At 50.1% G+C, this 22,893-nt stretch overlaps 1 protein-coding gene across 1 annotated transcript in view; it reads right to left on the bottom strand.

Annotated features, from left to right (window-relative positions):
* The window catches only part of LOC115082458 (5'-AMP-activated protein kinase subunit gamma-3-like), a gene marked incomplete at its 3' end in the record, with an annotated part of 63,588 nt that overhangs the window by 28,152 nt on the left and 12,543 nt on the right, over positions 1 to 22,893 (bottom strand). The window contains 3 exon segments of the mRNA XM_029586687.1: positions 1,716 to 1,761; positions 21,745 to 21,803; positions 21,884 to 21,965. Of these exon segments, the coding sequence (XP_029442547.1) occupies positions 1,716 to 1,761; positions 21,745 to 21,803; positions 21,884 to 21,965 (187 nt within the window).

Below are 22,893 nucleotides of genomic sequence, written 5' to 3'. Positions count from 1 at the left end.
GGGGGCTCCCTCAGTCAGTGCTGGGGTCACCCATGGGGAGAAGGGGCTCCCTCAGTCAGTGCTGGGGTCAGGCATGGGGAGAGGGGGATCCCTCAGTCAGTGCTGGGGTCACCCATGGGGAGAGGGGGCTCCCTCAGTCAGTGCTGGGGTCACCCATGGGGAGAGGGCGCTCCCTCAGTCAGTGCTGGGGTCACCCATGGGGAGAGGGTGCTCCCTCAGTCAGTGCTGGGGTCACCCATGGGGAGAGGGCGCTCCCTCAGTCAGTGCTGGGGTCACCCATGGGGAGAGGGCGCTCCCTCAGTCAGTGCTGGGGTCACTCATGGGGAGAGGGCGCTCCCTCAGTCAGTGCTGGGGTCACTCATGGGGAGAGGGGGCTCCCTCAGTCTGTGCTGGGGTCACCCATGGGGAGAGGGGGCTCCCTCAGTCAGTGCTGGGATCAGGCATGGGGAGAGGGGGCTCCCTCAGTCAGTGCTGGGGTCACCCATGGGGAGAGGGGGCTCCCTCAGTTAGTGCTGGGGTCACCCATGGGGAGAGGGGGCTCCCTCAGTTAGTGCTGGGGTCACCCATGGGGAGAGGGGGCTCCCTCAGTCTGTGCTGGGATCAGGCATGGGGAGAGGGGGCTCCCTCAGTTAGTGCTGGGGTCACCCATGGGGAGAGGGGGATCCCTCAGTCAGTGCTGGGGTCACCCATGGGGAGAGGGGGCTCCCTCAGTCAGTGCTGGGGTCACCCATGGGGAGAGGGGGCTCCCTCAGTCAGTGCTGGGGTCACCCATGGGGAGAGGGGGCTCCCTCAGTCAGTGCTGGGGTCACCCATGGGGAGAGGGGGCTCCCTCAGTCAGTGCTGGGATCAGGCATGGGGAGAGGGGGCTCCCTCAGTCAGTGCTGGGGTCACCCATGGGGAGAGGGGGCTCCCTCAGTCACTGCTGGGGTCACCCATGGGGAGAAGGGGATCCCTCAGTCACTGCTGGGGTCACCCATGGGGAGAGGGGGCTCCCTCAGTCAGTGCTGGGGTCACCCATGGGGAGAGGGGGATCCCTCAGTCAGTGCTTGGGTTAGGCATGGGGAGAGGGGGCTCCCTCAGTCAGTGCTGGGGTCACCCATGGGGAGAGGAGGCTCCCTCAGTCAGTGCTGGGGTCACCCATGGGGAGAGGGGGCTCCCTCAGTTAGTGCTGGGGTCACCCATGGGGAGAGGGGGCTCCCTCAGTCTGCTGGGATCAGGCATGGGGAGAGGGGGCTCCCTCAGTCAGTGCTGGGGTCACCCATGGGGAGAGGGGGATCCCTCAGTCAGTGCTGGGGTCACCCATGGGGAGAGGGGGCTCCCTCAGTCAGTGCTGGGGTCACCCATGGGGAGAGGGGGCTCCCTCAGTCAGTGCTGGGGTTACCCATGGGGAGAGGGGGCTCCCTCAGTCAGTGCTGGGGTCACTCATGGGGAGAGGGGGCTCCCTCAGTCAGTGCTGGGGTCACCCATGGAGAGAGGGGGCTCCCTCAGTCAGTGCTGGGGTCACCCATGGGGGAGAGGGGGCTCCCTCAGTCAGTGCTGGGGTCACCCATGGGGAGAGGGCGCTCCCTCAGTCAGTGCTGGGGTCACCCATGGGAGAGGGGGCTCCCTCAGTCAGTGCTGGGGTCACCCATGGGGAGAGGGTGCTCCCTCAGTCAGTGCTTGGGTTAGGTAAGGACAGGATGTGGAGCCCCAGATACCCTAAAGTTTTTTCTCACCTCTCCATGTTTCAATTTTATGTTCTTCAATCTCATATATTTGTACCTTTCAAGATAAAAAGAAAGGTTTGATCATTTTAATATCATATATCTTTACATTTAAAGGTTGCAGAAACTGTAAGAGAGGAGGATGAAAAGGGCTAGTTAGTGAGCACAAATCATGTGTGAGGAGGAGAGAGTCACTGCTGCTGAGTGCATGGGAGTCAGTAATCCTGGATCAGGTGTGTGTGGAGGAGAGAGTCACTGCTGCTGAGTGCATGGGAGTCAGTAATCCTGGATCAGGTGTGTGTGGAGGAGAGAGTCACTGCTGCTGAGTGCATGGGAGTCAGTAATCCTGGATCAGGTGTGTGTGGAGGAGAGAGTCACTGCTGCTGAGTGCATGGGAGTCAGTAATCCTGGATCAGGTGTGTGTGGAGGAGAGAGTCACTGCTGCTGAGTGGCTGGGAGTCAGTGTTCCTGGATCAGGTGTGTGAGGAGGAGAGAGTCACTGCTGCTGAGTGCATGGGAGTCAGTGTTCCTGGATCAGGTGTGTGTGGAGGAGAGAGTCACTGGTGAGTGGCTGGGAGTCAGTGTTCCTGGATCAGGTGTGTGAGGAGGAGAGAGTCACTGCTGCTGAGTGCATGGGAGTCAGTGTTCCTGGATCAGGTGTGTGAGGAGGAGAGAGTCACTGCTGCTGAGTGCATGGGAGTCAGTGTTCCTGGATCAGGTGTGTGTGGAGGAGAGAGTCACTGCTGCTGAGTGCATGGGAGTCAGTGTTCCTGGATCAGGTGTGTGAGGAGGAGAGAGTCACTGCTGCTGAGTGCATGGGAGTCAGTAATCCTGGATCAGGTGTGTGTGGAGGAGAGAGTCACTGCTGCTGAGTGCATGGGAGTCAGTGATCCTGGATCAGGTGTGTGTGGAGGAGAGAGTCACTGCTGCTGAGTGCATGGGAGTCAGTGATCCTGGATCAGGTTTGTGAGGAGGAGAGAGTCACTGCTGCTGAGTGCATGGGAGTCAGTGTTCCTGGATCAGGTGTGTGTGGAGGAGAGAGTCACTGCTGCTGAGTGCATGGGAGTCAGTGTTCCTGGATCAGGTGTGTGAGGAGGAGAGAGTCACTGCTGCTGAGTGCATGGGAGTCAGTGTTCCTGGATCAGGTGTGTGAGGAGGAGAGAGTCACTGCTGCTGAGTGCATGGGAGTCAGTGTTCCTGGATCAGGTTTGTGAGGAGGAGAGAGTCACTGCTGCTGAGTGCATGGGAGTCAGTAATCCTGGATCAGGTGTGTGTGGAGGAGAGAGTCACTGCTGCTGAGTGCATGGGAGTCAGTAATCCTGGATCAGGTGTGTGTGGAGGAGAGAGTCACTGCTGCTGAGTGCATGGGAGTCAGTAATCCTGGATCAGGTGTGTGTGGAGGAGAGAGTCACTGCTGCTGAGTGCATGGGAGTCAGTAATCCTGGATCAGGTGTGTGTGGAGGAGAGAGTCACTGCTGCTGAGTGCATGGGAGTCAGTGTTCCTGGATCAGGTGTGTGAGGAGGAGAGAGTCACTGCTGCTGAGTGCATGGGAGTCAGTAATCCTGGATCAGGTGTGTGTGGAGGAGAGAGTCACTGCTGCTGAGTGCATGGGAGTCAGTAATCCTGGATCAGGTGTGTGTGGAGGAGAGAGCCACTGCTGCTGAGAGCATGGGAGTCAGTAATCCTGGATCAGGTGTGTGTGGAGGAGAGAGTCACTGCTGCTGAGTGCATGGGAGTCAGTGTTCCTGGATCAGGTGTGTGAGGAGGAGAGAGTCACTGCTGCTGAGTGCATGGGAGTCAGTGTTCCTGGATCAGGTGTGTGAGGAGGAGAGAGTCACTGCTGCTGAGTACATGGGAGTCAGTGTTCCTGGATCAGGTGTGTGAGGAGGAGAGAGTCACTGCTGCTGAGTGCATGGGAGTCAGTGATCCAGGATCAGGTGTGTGAGGAGGAGAGAGTCACTGCTGCTGAGTGCATGGGAGTCAGTGTTCCTGGATCAGGTGTGTGAGGAGGAGAGAGTCACTGCTGCTGAGTGCATGGGAGTCAGTGTTCCTGGATCAGGTGTGTGAGGAGGAGAGAGTCACTGCTGCTGAGTGCATGGGAGTCAGTGATCCTGGATCAGGTTTGTGAGGAGGAGAGAGTCACTGCTGCTGAGTGCATGGGAGTCAGTGTTCCTGGATCAGGTGTGTGAGGAGGAGAGAGTCACTGCTGCTGAGTGCATGGGAGTCAGTGATCCTGGATCAGGTGTGTGAGGAGGAGAGAGTCACTGCTGCTGAGTGCATGGGAGTCAGTGTTCCTGGATCAGGTGTGTGAGGAGGAGAGAGTCACTGCTGCTGAGTGCATGGGAGTCAGTGTTCCTGGATCAGGTGTGTGAGGAGGAGAGAGTCACTGCTGCTGAGTGGCTGGGAGTCAGTGTTCCTGGATCAGGTGTGTGAGGAGGAGAGAGTCACTGCTGCTGAGTGCATGGGAGTCAGTGATCCTGGATCAGGTTTGTGAGGAGGAGAGAGTCACTGCTGCTGAGTGCATGGGAGTCAGTAATCCTGGATCAGGTGTGTGTGGAGGAGAGAGTCACTGCTGCTGAGTGCATGGGAGTCAGTAATCCTGGATCAGGTGTGTGTGGAGGAGAGAGTCACTGCTGCTGAGTGCATGGGAGTCAGTGATCCTGGATCAGGTGTGTGTGGAGGAGAGAGTCACTGCTGCTGAGTGCATGGGAGTCAGTAATCCTGGATCAGGTGTGTGTGGAGGAGAGAGTCACTGCTGCTGAGTGGCTGGGAGTCAGTGTTCCTGGATCAGGTGTGTGAGGAGGAGAGAGTCACTGCTGCTGAGTGCATGGGAGTCAGTGTTCCTGGATCAGGTGTGTGTGGAGGAGAGAGTCACTGGTGAGTGGGTGGGAGTCAGTGTTCCTGGATCAGGTGTGTGAGGAGGAGAGAGTCACTGCTGCTGAGTGCATGAGAGTCAGTGTTCCTGGATCAGGTGTGTGAGGAGGAGAGAGTCACTGCTGCTGAGTGCATGGGAGTCAGTGTTCCTGGATCAGGTGTGTGTGGAGGAGAGAGTCACTGCTGCTGAGTGCATGGGAGTCAGTGTTCCTGGATCAGGTGTGTGAGGAGGAGAGAGTCACTGCTGCTGAGTGCATGGGAGTCAGTGATCCTGGATCAGGTTTGTGAGGAGGAGAGAGTCACTGCTGCTGAGTGCATGGGAGTCAGTGTTCCTGGATCAGGTGTGTGAGGAGGAGAGAGTCACTGCTGCTGAGTGCATGGGAGTCAGTGATCCTGGATCAGGTGTGTGAGGAGGAGAGAGTCACTGCTGCTGAGTGCATGGGAGTCAGTGTTCCTGGATCAGGTGTGTGAGGAGGAGAGAGTCACTGCTGCTGAGTGCATGGGAGTCAGTGATCCTGGATCAGGTGTGTGAGGAGGAGAGAGTCACTGCTGCTGAGTGCATGGGAGTCAGTGTTCCTGGATCAGTTGTGTGAGGAGGAGAGAGTCACTGCTGCTGAGTGCATGGGAGTCAGTGTTCCTGGATCAGGTGTGTGAGGAGGAGAGAGTCACTGCTGCTGAGTGGCTGGGAGTCAGTGTTCCTGGATCAGGTGTGTGAGGAGGAGAGAGTCACTGCTGCTGAGTGCATGGGAGTCAGTGATCCTGGATCAGGTTTGTGAGGAGGAGAGAGTCACTGCTGCTGAGTGCATGGGAGTCAGTAATCCTGGATCAGGTGTGTGTGGAGGAGAGAGTCACTGCTGCTGAGTGCATGGGAGTCAGTAATCCTGGATCAGGTGTGTGTGGAGGAGAGAGTCACTGCTGCTGAGTGCATGGGAGTCAGTAATCCTGGATCAGGTGTGTGTGGAGGAGAGAGTCACTGCTGCTGAGTGCATGGGAGTCAGTGATCCTGGATCAGGTGTGTGTGGAGGAGAGAGTCACTGCTGCTGAGTGGCTGGGAGTCAGTGTTCCTGGATCAGGTGTGTGAGGAGGAGAGAGTCACTGCTGCTGAGTGCATGGGAGTCAGTGTTCCTGGATCAGGTGTGTGTGGAGGAGAGAGTCACTGGTGAGTGGCTGGGAGTCAGTGTTCCTGGATCAGGTGTGTGAGGAGGAGAGAGTCACTGCTGCTGAGTGCATGAGAGTCAGTGTTCCTGGATCAGGTGTGTGAGGAGGAGAGAGTCACTGCTGCTGAGTGCATGGGAGTCAGTGTTCCTGGATCAGGTGTGTGAGGAGGAGAGAGTCACTGCTGCTGAGTGCATGGGAGTCAGTAATCCTGGATCAGGTGTGTGTGGAGGAGAGAGTCACTGCTGCTGAGTGCATGGGAGTCAGTGATCCTGGATCAGGTGTGTGTGGAGGAGAGAGTCACTGCTGCTGAGTGCATGGGAGTCAGTGATCCTGGATCAGGTTTGTGAGGAGGAGAGAGTCACTGCTGCTGAGTGGGTGGGAGTCAGTGATCCTGGATCAGGTGTGTGTGGAGGAGAGAGTCACTGGTGAGTGGATGGGAGTCAGTAATCCTGGATCTTGTGTATATGGACGGGAGAGATCAATTAAATAAATGAATAAAAGTAATGTATTTAACATTGGGAGTCTCCTTACCACGCTGTTAGAATTATTTGGAGCTTTAAATAAGCAGGTAAAGAAGGATGAATCATTCCACACGGATTATCTGGGTTTCAGCAAGCTTTGGACAAATTCCCTCATGAAATCAGTAAATTAAGAAATCATGAGATATGACGCAGTGTCCTATTGTGGATTAGTAACTGGTTGAAGGATAGGGAATAGAGTAGGATTATATTATCAGTTATCCCAAAGGACAGAGGTAGAGAACAGAAGGCTCCAGGGATCTGTACTGGGACAAGAACGCAACAAATTAATTAATGATCTGGGAAACGGAGCAATGAGTGAGGTGAGCAAAGCTGCAGGTGGCACAAAATTATTCAAAGTAGTTAAAACCCAAGCAGACCATGAGGAATTGCAGAAGGACCTTGCCAGGCTTGGAAACTGGAAATCTAAATAGCAGATGAAATTTAATGTGGGCAAGTGCAAAGCAATGCACAGAGGGGAAAATCCATCTTAACTATATGAACATAATGTTGGGGTTCACTCAGAGAAAGGACCTTGGAACCCGCCGAAATCCTCAGCGCAGTGTGCGGTGGCAGTCAGAAAAGCAAATAGAATGACCCGAATTATTCTGCATGCCACTGAGAATAAAGCTAAGAATAAGTGTAGCGGATACCCATTGTGGTGCATTATCCATAATCAAGGGGGCTATGGATCTGTAGGGAGATACCCAATGTTACCACTGAAGGCAACAAAATATGAATACTGACCTCAGAGGGAGACGGACTATAAAAGATGGATGCTGACATGGATGTTCCAGCCAAGAAACAAGATGAGAACTTTCACCAGCCTAACAATGCTACCCAACTTATCAGATCACCTATCAGATTAACTATAAGCTCCTTTCTAAATCAAAGGAAGCAACAAACTAAAAAACAACTTAATCCCCATGAGAAAAAAACTGAGCCTGTCCAAGGATAGTTCACCAACGCCGACTTCCCCCGGCGTCCCTGGGACAGCGTGGGTGCTGCCGACCGCCATCTTACTTCCGGCATCACTTAGGCGCGCGCAGGGCCTCCTTTTGTATACTCATGGCGGGAACCTCGGGGGCGTCCCCTCCCGATGACGTCAGCACCGCTAGTGTACTTATACTGATTGGCCCATTGCTAAGTTAGCGAGGAGTTCTCTCGCTTGTTAAGTCCGCTCTAACTTGGATCTTCTGTTCCAGACTCTCCTCCTGGCATTCGGACGCTCAGAGTACCCGCTCCTCGGGGGCTCTTCCACATCTTGGCTATCCGCTCCTCAGAGGGCCCTCGTGCCTAGGACTTCCTGACCCGCTCCTTGGGTATCTCTGCTGGGACTTCCTTGTGTGAGTACATTCTCCAACTTCTATCAACCTCACTGAAGATTTCACAGTGTACCCCATCCCTCGGGCCACTACTGTTCTTCAGTCTGTCTACACTACTCATCCTGTGCCTCAGGATATTGCTCCATCTTTACAAAGCCTGTGGCCTGGTTCCTGTATCACAGAGCTCTGCCTCCTTGGCATCTATGGTACAGTTTCCTCGGCATACCCCGCACTGCAAGCCACTACCGGATCTGCACTCAGAGGTATTTCCATCAGCCTGCAGGAATCTCCTGGTGTACCCCGTGCTGGGGGCCACTACTGGAGCTTGTATCTACAATATCATCTTGACTACTGTAATTGCTCAAAGACTGTGTTTATTACAGTTCCCGCTCCTCGGATTATGTACTATCTTTTCTCCCTAATAAAGTCTCTCTCACTGCTGTGTCCTACGTTGCTGAGACTACATCTACAGACAGTGAGGCCTATGGGGCTCCTCCCTGTGGGCGGAGACATCTCTCACCTCGGCCCAGGGTTCACAACTTCATCAAAACCATAACAAGGAGCACCAACCCCCCATGGATGAGTGGAGAGCATTTGGAAGGAAGAAAATTGTTGACATGACAATACAGCGCTGGTCAAGACATGACAGGACACAGTCCAGAGTGGCAGGAGCAGTGACCCCCCCCATGGAAAATGGGGCAGTCAGAGACCTGAAATGCAGAGACAACCCCAACTGCCTGCTGCATAACTATGCATGAACTTTATGCATATTCATCAGCTGACTGTTATAAGAAAGGGCAAACAAGAAAAAGGAGACGAGCCATATGAGGAGGCCTCATTTTGCCCCCCTCCCTGTGTCGAAGAGGTAGAGGACTGGGAGACAAGAGAGAAAAGAGCCCTGACTGATATCTGACCACCTGCCATGAAGTCAGGGACGGCCTTCATGGCTAAAAGACACCTTCCCAGAGCTGGGAGACACATCCTCAGCCCAGCCAATACCAGGACCAAGGAAGCAAACTCCTTCCCGTGAGAAGGTCCCAGAGATCTCCAGCCAGAGATGATCCCAGAGCTGGGAGATGCCTCCTCAGCCCAGCTGATACCAGGACCAAGGAAGCAAGCTCCTTCCCTTGAGACAGTTCCTGAGATCTCCAGCCAGAGATGATCCCAGAGCTGTGAGACACCTCCTCAGCCCAGCCGATACCAGGACCAAGGAAGCAAGCTCCTTCCCTTGAGACAGTCCCTGAGATCTCCAGCCAGAGATGATCCCAGAGCTGGGAGATGCCTCCTCAGCCCAGCTGATACCAGGACCAAGGAAGCAAGCTCCTTCCCTTGAGAAGGTCCCAGAGATCTCCAGCCAGAGATGATCCCAGAGCTGTGAAACACCTCCTCAGCCCAGCCGATACCAGGACCAAGGAAGCAAGCTCCTTCCCTTGAGACAGTCCCTGAGATCTCCAGCCAGAGATGATCCCAGAGCTGGGAGACGCCTCCTCAGCCCAGCCGATACCAGGACCAAGGAAGCAAGCTCCTTCCCTTGAGACAGTCCCTGAGATCTCCAGCCAGAGATGATCCCAGAGCTGTGAAACACCTCCTCAGCCCAGCCGATACCAGGACCAAGGAAGCAAGCTCCTTCCCTTGAGACAGTCCCTGAGATCTCCAGCCAGAGATGATCCCAGAGCTGTGAAACACCTCCTCAGCCCAGCCGATACCAGGACCAAGGAAGCAAGCTCCTTCCCTTGAGACAGTTCCTGAGATCTCCAGCCAGAGATGATCCCAGAGCTGTGAAACACCTCCTCAGCCCAGCCGATACCAGGACCAAGGAAGCAAGCTCCTTCCCTTGAGACAGTCCCTGAGATCTCCAGCCAGAGATGATCCCAGAGCTGGGAGACGCCTCCTCAGCCCAGCCGATACCAGGACCAAGGAAGCAAGCTCCTTCCTATGAGACAGTCCCTGAGATCTCCAGCCAGACATGATCCCAGAGCTGGGAGACGCCTCCTCAGCCCAGCCGATACCAGGACCAAGGAAGCAAGCTCCTTCCCTTGAGACAGTCCCTGAGATCTCCAGCCAGAGATGATCCCAGAGCTGTGAGACACCTCCTCAGCCCAGCCAGTACCCTGACCAAGGAAGCAAGCTCCTTCCCTTGAGACAGTCCCTGAGATCTCCAACCAGAGACTGCTCTAGAGGTAAGAGAAGAGGATCTCCCAAAGTGGGGTGGACCCAGCCAATTAGTTACCTTTATTAATACTCTACACAGGCTAAGGTTTCTGGCACATTGCAAGCCACTAATGATGCAGATTTGCATTCAATATTAACTGATGCTACGAAGCCAGGACTGTAGAGACTTGTACTGTTTATTTTCTTCTAAATGCTAATCCTGCAAAGTCTGACAAATAAAAATCTAATGCTTTGGATAAAACACGTGGTCTTTTCTGAACTATTCGGATTGTCCAGGCATAGGAGATAATGGAGGAAAGTGCCTGTAGCAGTGCCGGCCCTGTTAGGTGTGGGGGAGGGAGAAATGAGGTGCACAGTAGCAGACAGGTCCCCGAACCCCTAATGTCCTGTACAGGTCCAGGATGAGGTCCAGACAGGTCACAAACTCAGTGACCACGTCACACTACAGGTCAAAATAGTTCCAGGAGGTGCCAAACGGTGAAAAGTAAAAGCAGGGAAGTCAAAACTATTATATGAGGGAGACACAGGAGGCACAATAGGGTCCCATCCATACAAGAAACAGACTGGAGTGCGTGGTCTTTACTGCAGCTTAAAAAAAAAAAAAAAAAAAAGGAGGATTCAAGCCAAGATGACAAAAATAAGAATCAGCTTCCATCCAACGATGATGGTTTCTCTGCCATTCTTCTTGCTCTTGTGGCTTCATCCTGAGAAAAATCTCCTCACCAGTGAGGGTGGGGTAACTAGATCACAACTCCCATATCCACCAGTAATAAGTGGACAAAATAGCCCCAAGTCCTGAAAAAACTAAGAGAAAGAGGCTTCCAAACTCCCCTGCGATCCAAATCTTCTACAGCGGATTCTCTTTCTCCTTCCTTCAAGAATCTTGGAAACTCTCTTCCCCCCGCCGCTGCTACAGAGGCACTGGGGGGGGGGGCGCATCCCTTCCCTTCGGACAAGGCCCAATACAAACATCTCCAAAAAGTCAGGCCACTTCTCCCTCTCTACGGACTCTGCATGAATCTCAAAAATCGGCTCTCACCAACTCCAGTCTTGCTTTAAGATCAAGGGGTGATCGCTGGCTGCTCCCCCTGACCCCTCCTCACCCACCGGGCATGCTCCCAGGGATTAGAAACCCCTTAATTTGCCTCTCCCCCACAAAGGTGGGGGAGGGATTCCTAAAACCAACTCTGCTGCTACTCTTAGCTTAGGAAAAATACTTTGGGGAAAATGATTAGTGACAGGAAGGCCCCCCCGTCACAGGCGATAACGATTCTGTACAAATCTATGGTGTGAGTGCACCTTGAGTATTGTGTGCAGGTCTGGTTGGCCCATCTTAAAAAAAAAAAAAAAAAAAAAGATACAGGGGAACTAGAAGAGCTACAGAGAAGACGAGAATGATAAACAGCTCCTTTATAAAGAAAGGCCCAAGGCTGGTGCTAGCCCTTCCGCTGCCCTGTGCAAACAGTCACTACGCTGGCCCCCTCCTCCTTAGTGTTCAATCTTTTTCCAGTAACCGGGTCGCAATAAAAAGTGTCAGTCTCATGCACTGTCCCAGGCCCCCGTTCCCTGCTGCCTTCGGCAAGCTAAAATTTCTAAGCTGACATACTCCCTGAACCTATCCCTACCCTAAAGCAGCAGGAGTGATCCTCCGACGCCTCTGCCCTGGCTGCTGGTATATAAATATAGCAACGTGGCTGGATAATTCTGCTTTATAGAAATACATGCATTACTGTAGAGCCAACCAGAAAACCCCACAAAAAGGACATTTGGAACTCATATGGAATTAGGCCTATTGTAAAGTGCATTGGATTTTGCTTGGCCCTCAGGAAGCCCTGAATAAACTGAATGACAATAGTAAACCTCCAATACCTAAACAGCACTAACTGCCAGCACATAAACAGTAACAACTCTGTGTAACCCTGCTGCAAATATTACACCAGTCCCAAAAACACCAATACACCCCCCTATCAAGAAAACAGATCAAGCCAGGCTACTATAGATCCCTGCACAGAAACTACACGCCAGCAGAAAACCTCACCTCAGTCACACATGCAGAACACACACTGACCCTCAACAAATACAGAATAAAGATACCATAAAGCAGAAGTGGCCAACTCCGGTCCTCAAGAGTTACAAAAACAGGCCCGGTTTTCAGGATATCTACAAGGAATATCTATGACACAGATATGTATATTCATTGTGGATTTCCGGAAAACTAGTCTTGTTTGTGGCTCTTAAGGACCAGAGTTGGCCACCCCTGCCATAAAGTATAAATAAAAGCATGCAGACAAAAACTGAACTGGAAACTGCAACAAGCCAGACTGTATGCTGTGCAACATTGGGAAACAGAAACGTCACCATTCCTCATAAAACATAAAACAAAATCAAGTAATAAAAACATTAATCATAATAGTACAAACATACTAACAAATAGAACAAATATTTCCAAACAGCTGACGAACAAAACATCCAATATTGAAGACGTCATATAAAACTTTTTTAACATTTTTCCAAACTGCAAAAAAAGGTTTCCAAATAGCAGATACATCAAATACTAAATAATTAAAACAAATAAGTACTGAAAAATCTCCCAAGCTCCAAACCTGGGATCTTTTGATTTCCAGTCACCCTGAATTTGTTGTGGATTAGTGGGATCAGGGTCACAAACTTTCTCCTTTCTCTCACACACACACATAAGGGAATGCAGGCTCCATCTCTTTCACACACAGATAGACAGGTAGGCACTCTGCCTTGTGCATACACATACCCACACACACACATGGGTTCCCTCTCTCACATACATATAGAGGCAGGCTCCCTCTCTCACACATACATGCTCGCACATACACATACAGACAAGCCAGGCCTCTCTGTCACTTCTTTCTTCAGCCATCAGCAGCTTGGGATCTACTGGCAGGCTGACCATGGACTCTGTCACTCTTATTTCCTCCTCTGACAGCATGGGATCTGATAGTGGTTCCATCAGGGACTCTTCTTCTTTTGCTGCAGCTGCATGCCTGTATTGGTGGGGGAGGGGGGGGGGGGCAGGCAGAAGCCCAATTTGCCGGCCCTGCTAATGTACTCAAACGTCATGGCGTGGAACTTCTTCGAGGCTGAACTTGTGCATCGTGAGATCAGCATAGAGGACATGCAAAGTCCACGAGTTCTGGATGGGCTCACAGGGCTGGCAAACAGAGAGTGTTGGAACAGCATCCTAGTTCTGTAGCATGTGTGATCTTGTGTGCAGGTCGTGTACAGGCTGAGGTGCGGGATACACAACTCTCACCACATAGAGCATGCAAAACCCACATGAGCCAACACAAACACCAAAAGTACACAAACGTATTCACATGTACAGACTGCAACAGCACATATTCTCTGTCACATATGTGTGTGCACAGACTCCAATAGCGTGTACAATCCGTCAAACACTCCGACAGTACGGAAACTCCATCACACGTGGTATGCACAGATGCCAATAGCATGCGCACTCCATCGTACACTCACGTGCACAGACTCCAGTACCATGTACAATCCATCAAACACTCCGACAGCACGGAAACTCCATCACTCATGGTATGCACAGATTCCAATAGCATGCGCACTCCATCATACACTCACGTGCACAGACTCCAGTACCATGTACAATCCATCAAACACTCCGACAGTACGGAAACTCCATCACACGTGGTATGCACAGATGCCAATAGCATGCGCACTCCATCATACACTCACGTGCACAGACTCCAGTACCATGTACAATCCATCAAACCCTCCGACAGCATGGAAACTCCATCACACATGGTATGCACAGACTCCAATAGCATGCACACTCCATCATACACTCACGTGCACAGACTCCAGTACCATGTACAATCCATCAAACCCTCCGACAGCATGGAAACTCCATCACACATGGTATGCACAGACTCCAATAGCATGCACACTCCATCATACACTCACGTGCACAGACTCCAGTACTATGTACAATCCATCAAACACTCCGACAGTACGGAAACTCCATCACTCATTGTAAGCACAGATTCCAATAGCATGCGCACTCCATCATACACTCATATGCACAGACTCCAGTACCACGGACAATCCATCAAACACTCTGACAGCATAGAAACTCCATCTCTCATGATATGCACAGATGCCAATAGCATGCGCACTCCATCATACACTCACGTGCACAGACTCCAGTACCACGGACAATCCATCAAACACTCCGACAGCACGGAAACTTCATCACTCATGGTATGCACAGATTCCAATAGCATGCGCACTCCATCATACACTCACGTGCACAGACTCCAGTACCACGGACAATCCATCAAACACTCCGACAGCACGGAAACTTCATCACTCATGGTATGCACAGATTCCAATAGCATGCGCACTCCATCATACACTCACGTGCACAGACTCCAGTACCACGGACAATCCATCAAACCCTCCGACAGCATGGAAACTCCATCACACATGGTATGCACAGACTCCAATAGCATGCGCACTCCATCATACACTCACGCGCACAGACTCCAGTACCACATACAATCCATCAAACACTCCACTAGCATGGACACACTGTCACACTCCCATGCACAGACACTGGATGTGGTGCTCCTGGAGAAAGGGTTTCTGATGTCCCACTAGCACCCGGTGATCACCTGACAGTCTGGGGTTCAGTAGAAGAACAGCGGCAGATTTTGGTCACTAAACACCTGTACACAAAGAGTACATCAACTCTCACACCACACACAACTCCCTGACTAATATATGAAAACTATTGCAGTGGTAATTATATATCATAAATGACTATCCTAGCCCTCTAGTTAACATGTTTTCCATGTTGTGTTCATTACATAAAATATGAATGTCGCTTTTGTAAACCACTGTGATCTTCTTTTGGAATGACGGTAAATAAAATACATAAATAAAATAAACCCAGCTAATGTAGATGCTGAGTCTGTAATGGTTCGAACGGATCTCAGCAAGAAGAGCGCAGGGAGGAGCACCTGGGAAAGCCGAGGGAAGCAGGGAAGGGAGTCAGGAGAGCAAAGGTAGCAGAAAGAGAGTAAAAGGGCAGCAGTGGGATAACTGTCTACATTTATCTTCTGTACCATGTACTGTTATGACATTGCCGATACTTTGTTCTCGATATCTTTGTTAGTTAATGTTCTGAATACCTTGACTGTTTTTTGGAATGTTAAAAATTATAAATAAAAAAAAAAAAAAAAAAAAAAAAAAAAGCCTGCGAGGAAGGAGGAAGGATAGACCAGGGCTGGGGAAAACCCAGCTCCCCATGCCGCAGGCCGAAGAAGAGGACCTGCTGTGCACGGTGGACTCGGAGGCAGCGTCAGCGGGCCCGGGTGGGTCGCCAGTGCTGACCCTGCCTCTGCTGCCCATTGGCTTACGTGGCAGAGGCGGTGCCAATGGAAGAAGGAGGAGGAGGTAATGACAGTGGCCACACCAGCTAAAGAGAAGCTGCAAACAGCGGCCCTCGCTGGCTGAAGGGAGCAGTCTCAGCTGGAGCAGGAGGAGGAAGCAGCACAAGGAATAAGAGGGGAGGGGGGAGAGATGGGGAAATAGAAAGGAGGAGACTCCTGGAGGGAAGGGATGGGGAGCAGGAGACAGGGAGACCCTGGAGGGGGGGGGGGGGGGCGGCAGGTGCGGGAGAGAGTGAAAGTGAGAGAGAGAGACTCTATGGGACCTGGTGTGGGGGTTTGGGGAGGGCCTTCTGAAGCCAGGATAGGGAAAGAGAGGGAGACTTCAAGAGGTGGGGACGGATGAGAGAGAGGAAGACTGCGAGGAACCTCGGGGGGGGGGGGGGTACAGAGAGAGAGTGGGGGGGGGGGGGAAGAGGGGCAGTGATCAGGGCCATAACTATAGGTGTCTGAGGCGCACTCGCAGGATGGAGGAGGGGAATGGAACCCTCCCCCCTTCCCTGCTGGATAGAGAGGGAGAGGGTGAGAGAGTTCTCACCTGCTGGCTGCTACACCTGAACTAAACAAATACTTTTTATGCTAGAGGTGTATTTAGATTTTAGTAGAGAGTTTATATGATGGAGTCATTCCACTATCTCCAAATTCTGCCATCAGAATCCATGCAAATATCACAAGCACACATGTGTATAAAACACCAACATCACCAGCAATCATTTACACATACTCCTCACATGTGCACAGACAGGATCCACAACATGCATATATCCAGACTACACACACACACACACACACACACACACACAAACTCCTCACAGAGCACACGCACACATGCGTTCATGCGTACAAGCAATATTCTCAGTCATGTGTCAAAACAATACTCTCTGCAAAGAAACTCGTGTGTGCACAAGAACTACTCACAGCACAGGCATTCATGCACTCATTCTGAAAGTACACACAAAAAAACACACACACACGTGCACTCATGTGCACAAACACCATCCTAACACAGTTGCCTAGTACATGACAGTAGATAGTCTGCCCATCAAACACTTGTGTACGTGTAACCCTAAGGGGCCACTAGATGGCGCTGTAGCTGAGTTATGCTGGGGCCATGCATTGCTGTGGGGGTGCAGAGGGGTTTCCTGTGCTTTACAGGGGGAACCTTCCGGCTGAAAGAGCTCATCCAGAGTTTATCAGAGGAGATGTGTGGGTTGCCCTTCCTATAAGGAACGTGCATTATGGGTTTTCTTAAAAGGTTCTCCTATTTCTCAAAACAGGGTAAATCCTGATGAGAGGATGGCCCAGGCAGGCGTGCGCCTGTGTGGCGAGCGGCAGAGGTGAGTGCTAGCCACCGGAGTGTGAGTGCTAGCCACCGGAGTGTGGGCAGAGGTGGCAGGGGCTGCTCGGCAGGACAACAAGAGGCCCTGGAGGGTGCATGCCGGGGGAAGGGGAGGAGAGCAGTGTGGAATGCAATTTTAATTTAAAAATCTTTTCTATACTGTCGTTAAGATAGATAACGTCACAACGGTTTACAATAAGGCACATAAAATAATGTTGCTAAATGTATTAAGTTATATCAACTACACAGGTGCCATCAAGTTACGGTAACAGTTATATAATCAATATTGTTTGGTGGGTGTGATAAGTCATGTCCATTTCTATCTGTATTAGTTTTAAATGCCAAAAATAGATTAATAATTGTATCATCCTTTGGTGGTGAACAAAAAAATAAAATAAAATACACACATAGGGGCGGATTTTAAAAGGCGCGCGAATAGCCTACTTTTGTTTGCGCTCCAGGCGCAAACAAAAGTACGCTGGATTTTAGTAGATACGCGCGGAGCCGCGCGTATCTGCTAAAAACCTGGATCGGCGCGCGCAAGGCTATGGATTTTGTATAGCCGGTGCGCGCCGAGCCGCGCAGCCTACCCCCGTTCCCTCCAAGGCCGCTCCGAAATCGGAGCGGCCTCAGAGGGAACTTTCCTTTGCCCTCCCCTCACCTTCCCCTCCCTTCCCCTACCTAACCCACCCGCCCGGCCCTGTCTAAACCCCCCCCTTACCTTTGTCGGGGGATTTACGCCTCCCAGAGGGAGGCGTAAATCTCCGCGCGCCAGCGGGCCTCCTGCGCGCCGGGCCGCGACCTGGGGCGGGTACGGAGGGCGCGGCCACGCCCCCGGACCGCCCCGGGCCGTAGCCACGCCCCCGTACCCGCCCCCCAAATGCTGCTGACACGCCCCCGAAACGCCACGACGACCGGGCCCGCCCCCCGACACGCCCCCCTCGGAGAACCCCGGGACTTACGCGAGTCCCGGGGCTCTGCGTGCGCCGGGAGGCCTATGTAAAATAGGCTTCCCGGCGCGCAGGGCCCTGCTCGCGTAAATCCGCCCGGTTTTGGGCGGATTTACGCGAGCAGGGCTCTGAAAATCCGCCCCATAATGATTAGGGTGATGTATGTGGGTGTTCTACTGTCCGCCACCTACACTACCCTGGGTTTTATTCTCCATTCTCTTTGTGATAAGCTTGTTTAAAGAGCCATGTTTTTAACTTTTTCTGAAGGTTTTGAAGTCTCTTTGTAATCTGATCTCTAAAGGCATGGTGTTCCATAGTAAGGGACCTGCTAAGGATAGTGCCCTTTCCCTTACTTGGGTTAGTCTTGCTGTTTTGACGGATGGAATAGTTAGTAATGCTTTATTTGCTGATCTCAGGTTTCTATGAGGGATGTGTACACGAAGGGCTGTGTTCAGCCGTTCTGCTTTTTCGTTATGTGTTAATTTATGTATGGTGCATAGTGTTTTGTATTGTATTCTTTGCTCAATAGGTAACCAGTGTAGTTCGGCTAGGGTTTCGGTGATATGGTCTCTTTTACCAGTCAAAATTCTTGCCGCAGTGTTTTGTAGTATCTGGAGTGGTCTTATCGTGGTGTATGGTAAACCTAGTAGTAGGGCATTACAATAATCCTTGCTTGCAAAGATTAAAGCTTGTAACATTGATCGAAAGTTGGTGGTTGTTAGTAATGGTTTTAGTCTTCTAAGAATCATGAGTTTGGCATAACCTTCCTTTCCTTTTAAAGATATGTGTTGTTTCATGCTTAGTTCAGTGTCAATTATCACTCCGAGGTTTCGTACTTTCTCTGTTAATTCTATTTTCTGGTTGTTTTTGAGCATGATTGGGTTTTGAATGATCTCTATATTTTTTCGTTCTAAATGTAGGATTTCTGTTTTCTCTATATTAACAACTAATTCCATTTGATTTAACAGCTGTTTGATGATATCTAGATACATATTAGCTTTGTTTAATGTTTTTTCAATTGTGTCGATGGGTATTATAATTGAATATCATTAGCGTATATGTAATGTGAGATGCCTAGACCAGCCAGCAGGTGACATAACGGCAACAAGTATATGTTGAATGGTGTGGCAGATGGGGCTGATCCCTGTGGAACTCCTGTTTGAAGGTTTATTTTTTCTGACATTACGTCTTTGATCTTTGGAAATATCTGTTATTTAGGTATGATCTGAACCATTTGATTGTTTTGTTACTTAATCCTATTTCTTCTAATCTATCTAATAGAATTCCATGGTTTACTGTATCAAAGGCTGCTGACAGGTCTAGCATCACTAAAATGTAGTGTTTACCGCTGTCGAAACCTCTCATGATGTTGTCTGTTAGTGCAAGCAGTAGTGTCTCTGTGCTGTGGTGTTTGCGAAAGGCTTGTTGTAATGGGTACAGGATATTGTTGCTCTCTAAGTGTTCTGCTAATTGATTTTGCATAGTTTTTTCTATTAATTTTGCAATGAGGGGTAAATTTGATACTGGTCTGTAATTGCTCAGGATGAGCGGGTTGCTGTTTCTTTTCTTTAAAATTGGTTTTACGATTGCCCCTTTTAGTTTGTCTGGCATGGTTCCTTCCTTTAAGGATGGATTAATGATCTTTGTTAATGTCGGAGAGACTGAGTTGGCTATTTTTTTATGTCTATGGTTGGTATTATGTCATATGCATGTGGGGCGGGATTTATCTTTTTTTTTTTTTTTTTTAGCATAGATTCGACTTCCAGTTCTGATATTTCATTGAATGTTGTCCAGTGATTAACATCTCTTTTTTGCATTTTAATTTTTTGTTTTTAGGTTTGTAATTTTGTCACTGAAAAAGGTAGCTATTTCATTACATCTATTTACTGGTAGGTTTGGGGGTGATTCCGATTTGTCATTGGTGAGATTTTTTACTATGGTAAATCGAGTTCTAGGATTATTTGCATATTTCTCTATTTTAGTGCTGTAATATTGTTTCTTTGCGTTGAGAATTACTTGTTTATAGTACGCTAGGTGTTTTCTGTATTTAGTTCGGTTTTCAGTTGTTTTATCTTTTCTCCATTCCTTTTCTTTTTTCCTTAGATTTCTTTTGACTTCCTTTATCTTTTCATTATGCCAGGGGTTTCTTTCTTTACATTTCATTGGGTTTATCTCATCTGCTAAATTTTTGGTTGTTTGCGTCCATGCTGTTGTAGCGGAGCAGCAGTTGGTGTAGTCCATTTCTGTAAGTTTTCCTTCTAATTTGTCTTTTAGGGTTTCTATGTTATACGGTGGGCGATATTTAAAATCAATGGGTTCTCTTTTTTGTGTCACTTGTTGTTTGGTGTCTTTGATAGAGGATTGTATGAGGAAGTGATCAGACCATGGGATCTGTGTATATTCAGTTTTAATGTGTTCTAAGTGGCTGTGGTTGATAAATGATGTCAAGAGCATGTCCTGCTTTGTGAGTGGGTTTGTCAGTAGTTAGGGTGAACCCTAGTGCCATCATGATATCCATTAAAGTTTGGCAGGTGTTGGATAAGGGATTTGCTAGAACAATGGTGGGTTTTGAAGTATTTATTTATTTATTTGTTTGTTTTTTATATACCGAAGTATTAGTGTTGGCTTTCACTCCGGTTTATATTTGAAACAACATAATACAAAAAATCAGGAACATTATACATAAAAAACATAAGAGGACTTCTATATATGCGTGCCACTCTGTAAACCATTGTGATGGTGCAATACTAAACGACGGTATAGAAAAGATTTTAAATAAATAAAATAAATAAATATGTGCACTAGAGAGGAAGCTTGTATGAGAGGGTGTGTATGTGCACTAGAGAGGAAGCCTCTATGAGAGGGTGTGTATGTGCACTAGAGAGAGGAAGCCTGGATGAGAGGGTGTGTATGTGCACTAAAGAGGAAGCTTGTATGAGAGGGTGTGTATGGAAGCCTGGATGAGAGGGTGTGTATGTGCACTAGAGAGAGGAAGTCTCTATGAGAGGGTGTATATGTGCACTAGAGAGGAAGCTTGTATGAGAGGGTGCGTATGTGCACTAGAGAGGAAGCTTGTATGAGAGGGTGCGTATGTGCACTAGAGAGAGAGGAAGCCTCTATGAGAGGGTGTGTATGTGCACTAGAGAGAGGAAGTCTCTATGAGAGGGTGTATATGTGCACTAGAGAGGAAGCTTGTATGAGAGGGTGCGTATGTGCACTAGAGAGAGAGGAAGCCTCTATGAGAGGGTGTGTATGTGCACTAGAGAGAGGAAGTCTCTATGAGAGGGTGTATATGTGCACTAGAGAGGAAGCTTGTATGAGAGGGTGTGTATGTGCACTAGAGAGGAAGCCTCTATGAGAGGGTGTGTATGTGCACTAGAGAGAGGAAGCCTGGATGAGAGGGTGTGTATGTGCACTAAAGAGGAAGCTTGTATGAGAGGGTGTGTATGGAAGCCTGGATGAGAGGGTGTGTATGTGCACTAGAGAGAGGAAGTCTCTATGAGAGGGTGTATATGTGCACTAGAGAGGAAGCTTGTATGAGAGGGTGCGTATGTGCACTAGAGAGGAAGCTTGTATGAGAGGGTGCGTATGTGCACTAGAGAGAGAGGAAGCCTCTATGAGAGGGTGTGTATGTGCACTAGAGAGAGGAAGTCTCTATGAGAGGGTGTATATGTGCACTAGAGAGGAAGCTTGTATGAGAGGGTGCGTATGTGCACTAGAGAGAGAGGAAGCCTCTATGAGAGGGTGTGTATGTGCACTAGAGAGAGGAAGTCTCTATGAGAGGGTGTATATGTGCACTAGAGAGGAAGCTTGTATGAGAGGGTGCGTATGTGCACTAGAGAGGAAGCTTGTATGAGAGGGTGCGTATGTGCACTAGAGAGAGGAAGCCTCTATGAGAGGGTGTATATGAGCCCTAAAGAGAGGAAGCTTGTATAAGAGGGTGTGAGAAAATGCCACTCCAGGCACACACACACACACACGCACACTATCACAGCAGAGGCACAAGCAATAATCACACTCACTCGTAGACACAGAAAGCACATTCACTGAGCAGCTGGACCCTGGTTTTTAGATAGGATAGTGGGTGACATATGCAGCGGTACAGAGGCAGCATGCATTATATCTGGGGAATATTTTGGAGGCAAAAAAATACAGAGGAGCTGATCTGCACCCTACTCACTGGCTCCCACAAACACAGGACAGACAGATGTGACAGCACAGAGCCTCGGGGCCTCGGGGAGCCGCAGTCCTCACCAGCGGGGACTTGTAGTAGCGATGCAGGATGTTAATGAAGTCTGTGATAGTCAGCATCCCTGTGGAGAACAGAAAGCAGCCTTTACCTCCATGCCCCATTGCCTATTTTATCCCAGGCTTATGTTCCAGTCACACTTACCCACAAAGCATTGTTGCTTACTGTCCCAGAGAGGAGCCGCTCTCACACCATTGGCCACCAGTGCGAAAAAAGCCTTCTTGATCTGTGTACAGAAAACGGGAGAGTGCAGGGTCATACAGGGAGGAAACGCCTTCTGTATCTGTACAGAGAGAGGTAGCGAGTGTGGGAGCCTGCGGGAGTCACATAGGGAGGCAGTGCCTTCTCTATCTGTACAGAGAGAGGTAGCGAGTGTGGGAGCCTGCAGGAGTCACATAGGGAGGCAGTGCCTTCTGTATCTGTACAGAGAGAGATAGTGAGTGTGGAAGCCTGCAGGAGTCACATAGGGAGGCAGTGCCTTCTGTATCTGTACAGAGAGAGGGAGCAAGCGAGTGTGGGAGCCTGCGGGAGTCACATAGGGAGGCAGTGCCTTCTGTATCTGTACAGAGAGAGGGAGCGAGTGAGTGTGGGAGCCTGCAGGAGTCACATAGGGAGGCAGTGCCTTCTGTATCTGTACAGAGAGAGGTAGCGAGTGTGGGAGCCTGTGGGAGTCACATAGGGAGGCAGTGCCTTCTGTATCTGTACAGAGAGAGGTAGCGAGTGTGGGCGCCTGCAGGAGTCACATAGGGAGGCAGTGCCTTCTGTATCTGTACAGAGAGAGGGAGCAAGCGAGTGTGGGAGCCTGCGGGAGTCACATAGGGAGGCAGTGCCTTCTGTATCTGTACAGAGAGAGGGAGCGAGTGAGTGTGGGAGCCTGCAGGAGTCACATAGGGAGGCAGTGCCTTCTGTATCTGTACAGAGAGAGGTAGCGAGTGTGGGAGCCTGTGGGAGTCACATAGGGAGGCAGTGCCTTCTTTAGCCGTATAGAGAGCGGGAGCGAGTTCGGGAGATTGTGCAGGGTCACATAAGGAGGAAAATAGCTTATCAATCTGTACAGAGAGGAGAAGTGTGTGTGGGAGACTGCGGAGGGTCTGTGCAGAGAGGGAAAGAGATTTAAAGTAGGTGGTTGTAGGTAGGTATTAAATCCAGCACCA

Source organism: Rhinatrema bivittatum, unplaced genomic scaffold (assembly GCF_901001135.1).
Source record: "Rhinatrema bivittatum unplaced genomic scaffold, aRhiBiv1.1, whole genome shotgun sequence".
NCBI classification, from domain to species: domain Eukaryota; kingdom Metazoa; phylum Chordata; class Amphibia; order Gymnophiona; family Rhinatrematidae; genus Rhinatrema; species Rhinatrema bivittatum.
This window is presented reverse-complemented; position numbering and strand designations above follow the sequence as displayed.